Below are 7,290 nucleotides of genomic sequence, written 5' to 3'. Positions count from 1 at the left end.
TGGGGCAGATTTTTTAGTTGTTGCTAACTGTTGTGTTTTCTGCTTGGGGGGAAAAAGAACTAAAAGAACTAAAGAAGACGAGGAAGTCAATGCAACATGCTGTCGCTCTTCTTCTTCCTCTTCTTCTTCTTCGCCCTATAAGCGTCCAGTGGTCCACTAGCGCATGCATGCTGGTGCAGAGCTGCACCGCTCTCCACTCATTCCTGCATCCAGGGGATCATCTGCGATGTCCTATCCACAGCTCGGATATCCCTACTCCTCTGCTCCACAGGTAAGAACCTATACACACACACGTGCGACTTTCCGATTCATGCCAGATTTTTGGCGTAAACACGCGCGCGCGATCTATGTGTATCTCTCACACTGATAATGATAAATTGTTCAGACGCACGCGTGTTGTGTGTGTGTGAGTGCGTGTTGCGTGTGTGCACACGTGCCTGGAGTAACCGGTTATCCCCGACACGCGCGTGCTTATCAGCACTGGATGAACTGTTGTGTGTTTTTTTTTTTTTTGGCATAGCTCCATCATCGTGTGTCTTTTGAAAGGACACAGTGTTTTTGGCACACTGACCAAAAACAACAACAACGGCAACGACATAATGTGATTTTGTGTTTGTTTTGTGCTTCGATGTCACTCTGGACCTTTTTACTTCAAAGTAGGAAAAGAACAAAACAGGAAAAAAGGTCCCACAGGCAAACTAGAGGGACTTTCCTGGGTTTTGAGGATACCAGAAATTGTTTAGCTTCTCTCTGTCTATCTCTCTCTTGTTTCGGTCTCTTACAATTTATAAATACAGAAAAGTTTTCTGGAAGATTGCTTCCAGCAGTGTGTGTGTGTGTGTGTGTGTGTGTGTGTGTGTGTGTGTGTGTGTGTGTGTGTGTGTGTGTGTGTGTGTTTTCCTAAATCCAGTATATTTTCTAAAGCTACCTTTCAATAGTATTATATCCAAAAAATTATCCAAAAAATTCCTCCAAAAAATTATATTCCATTAAATACCGTTTTTTTCTATACCTTTATTAATTACCGTTATTAATTAGATTACAATTATGGTTATTTTATTTGGATATGGAAATATTTCTCACATCGTGTATTTTGCATGAAGATTTCTGAAAAGCTTAAAAACATAAGAGTAAGTAAATTGCATCAACCATGAACAGTGCAAAATAATGCTAAGAAAAGTAAAACTGTTTTGGATTTGTTTGTTTTTCGTTTTATTTATCTATCTATCTATCTATCTATCTATCTATCTATCTATCTATCTATCTATCTATCTATCTATCTATCTATCTATCTATCTATCCGTTTGTTTGTTTGTTTGTTTATGTTTTTTAAAGCTCCACGGGATTGCATTTTTTTAACTAATTAGGTGAATTGTTTCTACGCAAATGTTTCTTAAAACCTGGTTTGAATTTTAATTAAAATATTAGAACTTCAGAAATTAGGAAAAGATGTAAGAACTTTAGCTGGAGGTGTTTTAAGGGACGTCCTTGGCCTTTGACATTCTGACTGTCTTTCTGTCTGTCTGAGTAATGATGATGATGATGATGATGATGATTATGATGATGATGATGATTTCTGTCCTTTCTTCAGTTCCTCATGCCCACCAACTCTCTGACGTCGTGCTGTGAGTCGCGTGCGCGCTCCGTGTCCGAGTCTGGCTCGTGCGCACCGGCCCCTCCGCCTCCTCCTCCTCCTCCTCCACCACCACCCCAGGCTCCGGTTTACTGCCCCGTGTACGAGAGCAGGCTGTTGGCCACCGCGCGCCACGAGCTCGGCGTCTACAGCAACCCGTACGCCGGCGGACAGGGCTACGGAAATTACGTCACTTACGGCACTGAGGCCTCAGCGTTTTACTCTCTGGTGAGGGGGAGGGGGGTTGTTTTAGTTCCTTTTTCTCTAATCATTTGTTATATCATTAGTCATTTGTTAACTCGTCATCATTCCACATCGATCTTGTGACGTCACACAAGCAAATTAAAAGTGACACGCAGCTTTAGTTTCCATCCAGATTTTACAAATATGTTGTTTTTATCATAAGAACTTTGCTATGAATGCACCGAGTCTGTTTTTAAGTATAAAGATTTTTCCTCCCGCTGAACTGATACTGATAATGTATATTATATAACAGAATAAAATACGTATAAAAAAATGTTATATATTCTGTCAGTCAGATTCCAGCAGACTCACTGCTCAAGGTGTCTCATCTCTCTGTGCTCATACTCTACATCAAAAACAACTGAATTAAGTGTAGAACTGACTTTTAAAAGGATCTAAAAATATTTATTTTGAATCAATTTTGTCAGTTGTTTCTTAATCGAATCGACACTCAGGAGATCTCAGTGTTCCCACCAACACACCTCACTCACATCAGTCCACACACTCGTTTAATAGCTCAAAGACACTCACTCCTAGACAAGAGAGGAGAGAGTATAGAATAGAAGACAAAGTATGTAGAATAGAGTTTAGAGGAGAGAGTATTTTTAGAATAGAGTATAGAAGGAGTCTGTTTCTGTTTCTATTAAATTGGCCATTAAAGTTATTTTCAAAGGGAGTCAGAAACATTTCTGCATCAAAAAAAGGAATATCTAGTGATAATAAAATAAGAGCAGAAATATTCTGTGTGTGTGTGTGTGTGTGTGTGTGTGTGTGTGTGTGTGTGTGTGTGTGTGTGTGTGTGTGTGTGTGTGTGTGTAATCACAGGGTGCCTTCGACGCCAAAGACAGCGCGGCTTCAGCGAGCATCACCCAGGCTGCAGCTGCTGCTTACTACCCCTACGATCCCACATTGGGGCAGTACCAATATGACAGGTGTTGAAAATTTACACCTTTCCTCTTCATTAGCGCTTTGCTAACTCTGCTAACTTTGCTAACATTCTAATCAAACACCATCAGAACCCTTGTTGCGTATCGATCAGATGATTAGCCGCATATCAGATTTCCAACAGCGATTAGCCGGTCGTGACATTTCAGAGATGCTAATCGCTTTTCATGCTGGAAAGTTAGCCGGGAACGTCTAGAAGTCAACGATTAAAGACTGAATCTGTGGGAAAGGAAATGTTCGGTGAGGTCAGAAAAAAAAATGTGTTTTTACATTTACACACCGAGAGAAAGTTGAGCTAGACACTGGCGAGGTTGTTAGGACATGAGTATGGTTTGTTTAGAAATGCCATCGGTCTCAAAAGCTCTCTGCGCTCAATAAAACAATTTTTACACTCACTTTATCTTCATTTCGAAGCCTAAACGCTGTCCCAGAGCTTTTAACCCACATAAAAGAACAGGCACGACTGGAGAAAACAGCAGGCCATGTTTATTTTATGCTGTTCCCCCGAGGGCCTTTTTTTTTAGACATGAATTGCATTGAGAGGTAAACATACATGAATAAATAAATAAATAAACAAATAAACAAATAAATAAATAACGCAGCATTTCCTGTGTTTTTTAGATATGGCTCGATGGATGGAGGCACGAGGAGGAAGAACGCCACGCGTGAGACCACCAGCACCCTGAAGGCCTGGCTACAGGAGCACCGCAAGAACCCGTATCCCACTAAGGGCGAGAAGATCATGCTGGCCATCATCACCAAGATGACGCTCACGCAGGTGTCCACGTGGTTCGCCAATGCCAGACGGAGACTCAAGAAGGAAAACAAGATGACGTGGGCACCGAGGAACAAGGGCTCGGACGAGAAGAGGTGCGATGACGACGATGGCTCACAGGAGGAGCAGATCAAAAGCGATGCCAACGATGACGGTTAGCTTTCTGCCTTGACAATAACAAGAAAATGCTTTATTCGGGAAACAAGCTACGAGCTGAAATTTAGCAAGCTTCAAATATTTTACATTTCCAGGGATAGCGATCAAAAGTGTTTTTGTTATTGCAGTTTTAGGTTTTAGAAATTTGAGTCAGTAACAGATGCTTATAATTAATTATCTTTAATTGTTCCATTTCGGTGCTAAGATAAATATAAAAGATATGTATGAATAGCTAGTCCATTTAGCAACCTTTTTTTAAATAGTTAAATCAGTTTGTTTTCTGTAGAGTTGCAGATTTCAGATTTCTTTTTTTTGTTGTTGTTTTTGTTGGTTTGTTTGATTTACAAACCACACTTTTAACAAAGGTTTGGCTTAGAATGTAAATTCTGATCATAAACATCAAGTTTGTGTAAAGTTTTCAATTGTATTTTATATCTGCATTTAAAATGGCTTCCATTTGGTTTACTTCAGTCCAATATGGCTGCTTGGATTACTTTTCTTCACATGATGAAGTGAGCATGAATGTCAGTAAACAATGTGCATGAAGCTTCTTTTCAACTTTTAATCAGTAATCTTCTCCTATGACAGCAGAAAATTGAGTCTTTTGTTTTTCATGTACAGTTGTAATTTGTTGACTGTGGAACAAAATCACTTTTTATCCAGTTAGAGTTATGTTTTGCATTACTTTATTTGCGTTCTCGAAGCCTGAAACTGTCATCCGTCTCGCCATGCTCTCTCTTTACCTCAGAAAGCTTTCGGTCAGTGTAACATTGGTATATTACATATTCATAAATACCATACAATAAACGTAAACATCGGTTAAATGCAATATGGACACCTAGCTACAAGCTAGCTGTCTTAACAAGGAATACTTTTTAGTGTTGACCACTCTTGCGAGGTTCCTAAGTTCTAGTGTTTCTAATTTGTGATGAGAAAATGAGAGGTTTTACAGAAGTCTTGTCTGGACAGATTTGACCTAGAACGCTATTTCTAAGAAAGTTGTGTTCCTTTGCAGTTAATTGCGATAAATCGTTGCACAGCTGTTTAATGTGTTGTGGCGTAAAACTTTAAGCTTGTGGGCCTTCGGGATATTCTTAAGGAAGAAAATGATATGTCTTCACCGACTTTGTGATACGAATCGTTATATTTGTTATTCTCTTACCAGAGAGCCGAAGTCGAGAAGATAAGGAGCTTCAGCTGAGCGACCTGGACGACTTTGACGCCATCGAGTCGGAAAGCTCAGAGTGTGACATGAAGCATCAATTCCACGTAAACACCCACATGAGCTCACTACCTGAGCACCTCAAAGAGACCTCCCTGAAGCTACCTTCGCTCGAAGGAGATGCTCTAAAGTTACCGTCAATTCGAACCTCGTTGGAAAGAGACGGCGATTTGCCCAAAAGCTGCCTGAAAATTTCGAGCCGAGACTGTGAGCACAATCCCACTGGAAATACCAAACTCTGTTTCCAGCAGGACCACCAAACTCTTGACAGCAAGCCACGGATTTGGTCATTGGCCCAAACCGCCACCTCGCTTAATCCCACTGAATTTTCTTCCTGCATGCTTCGATGTCACCCAGCGATAACTGGCTCATCCCCGCCACCTGGAAAAGCCCCAGAGAAGCAACAGGACTCTCCAGTCACCACCTTGAGACACTGGGTGGACGGAGTTTTCCACGATCCTTTATTCAAACACAGCACTTTGGACCAAGCACACAACAGCAACATGGCCATTTCCTGGGGCACAACCAAAGGCTCGATCCTGGAGAGCGGAGCGCAACGCGATTGAACCCGTTCACGTGACTTTGAAAGAAAAAAAAATACGTGAACATAAAATCCACTACCATTTGTAGAGAAATCTGTGTGGAATACGCTGCTGAGACAGTTTCTGTGACGGGTTTGAATGAAAGGCGTCGGACATTTTTAAGGTCCATATTTGCTCTGTCGTGTCAGACTTTTTTTTTTTAACAATTTTGCTCGAATGATTATGTGGAATTGTACGTATTAACCGTTCTATCGACACCTCGATTCAAAGTTCCCAAGATGGGTTTTGTTTACTCTATTTATTATATTATATATTAGGCATGTGCCAAGATTTAAGATAAAATATATAACTAAATAAGTAAAAAAAAAAAACATGTCAAACTATTTAAATGTTTTTGTGATATTATCACGCTACCTAAATCACACTAGCTAATATTAACAGCTACATTTCTGTTTTTCACATTCGCAAATATTTGTATTTTCTAAACTATAAAAGGAACAACATATTAAAATGATTACATGTACAAAAATTCAATCTAATTTCAATCAATTTTAATGCAAATATCAAACCTTTATTAGAACTAATTAGGATAATCAGATGGATTATTGGCACATGTCTTCTATATAAACACATATAAACAGATCTGTTTTGGGAAGTAATATAAATATCTATAAATATAGTCATATATATGTTCAATGCACATTGTAATTCTGTAAATATACAACAGAAAGTTTACATTTTGGTTACAAAAAAAAGAAGTTTACAGTTGCATTCGTTTTTTTTTTTTATGTTCTTCAGCATGCATCCGTTTGGTCGTCTTTATCCAAACTTTTTTTTTTTTAAATCTCATTAATGATGTCACTGTTGGAAAATGAAAAGTAAAAAAAAAAACGCATCAAAAAAGAATAAATCACAAGTTACTTTCCATTTGTTTAAGGATTGTTCGAATCTGTTCACTGTAATAAATAGTCGATTTCGGATTTACGTCTGCATGTGCAGTGTATTCTAGTGGTTTTTCTGGTGTTCGGAAGAAATCTTATTTTGAAATAGGATTTTTGTTTTGTTTTGTTTCCAAATAATGAAATTGTGTTTGTTATCATCGTTAAATGCTAGAATCTTAGATTGCTTTCATGCTATCTGTTTCTTTTTCTTTGTTCTCAAGTTTCTTTCTTACATTTTGTACACACACACACACACATATATATATGCTTCCAAATTTGAAAATACAATAGTATAGTAAAAAAATACAATAGTATAGTAAAAAAAAGTGATGACAGGCATTTTAATAAAGTCCTGACCAATCAGATTGCGATTTGTTGAGGCAGCTTGTGAAAAATGAGACATTAGTCTGATATTTTATCAACAGTACTTTAAATTTGATGCAAATAAAAATAACAGCTTGAGTATTTTTGTGAATTTTACACAGTTTAAGATTAGCTCCCACACAAGAATCACAAATTCCCTATAGTTTCTGCCTTCAAAGCTCCAGCGAAGGCAAACAACCTCCTCATGACCTCCTCAAGATCTTCCTCCAGACTTTACTCAAGCTTTATTACTGACAAGAAAACTCTAATCATGAGCATGAAAGCTACGCTAGCTATTCAACCGATTTCTAGCTAAGAGTGTTGTCTAGCCAAGAGCACAAATGATGCAGCTTTGTTCAGAAAACCATCCTAACAAAACAAAACGGAAACAGGTGTGACAGAAGCCTTCGAATATTAACCCAAAGCTAAGTCAGTTAGCAAATGTTACCACAGGAAATTAACTAAACAAA

The 7,290-nt window shown here is 38.6% G+C and overlaps 1 protein-coding gene across 1 annotated transcript in view; it reads left to right on the top strand.

The window, feature by feature from the left end:
* Positions 1-6,587, top strand: part of irx4a (iroquois homeobox 4a) — a 6,685-nt gene extending 98 nt beyond the window's left edge. Inside the window, exons 1-5 of the mRNA XM_027149836.2 lie at positions 1-271; positions 1,592-1,861; positions 2,702-2,808; positions 3,443-3,750; positions 4,918-6,587. The exon at positions 1-271 is cut by the window's left edge and continues 98 nt beyond it. Coding sequence (XP_027005637.2) covers positions 164-271; positions 1,592-1,861; positions 2,702-2,808; positions 3,443-3,750; positions 4,918-5,540 — 1,416 coding nt within the window. The 5' untranslated portion in view covers positions 1-163 and the 3' untranslated portion in view covers positions 5,541-6,587. The remainder of the gene's footprint in view (positions 272-1,591; positions 1,862-2,701; positions 2,809-3,442; positions 3,751-4,917) is intronic.
* Positions 6,588-7,290: the final 703 nt, after the last annotated feature.

Source organism: Tachysurus fulvidraco, chromosome 3 (assembly GCF_022655615.1).
Source record: "Tachysurus fulvidraco isolate hzauxx_2018 chromosome 3, HZAU_PFXX_2.0, whole genome shotgun sequence".
Taxonomy (NCBI): domain Eukaryota; kingdom Metazoa; phylum Chordata; class Actinopteri; order Siluriformes; family Bagridae; genus Tachysurus; species Tachysurus fulvidraco.
This window is presented reverse-complemented; position numbering and strand designations above follow the sequence as displayed.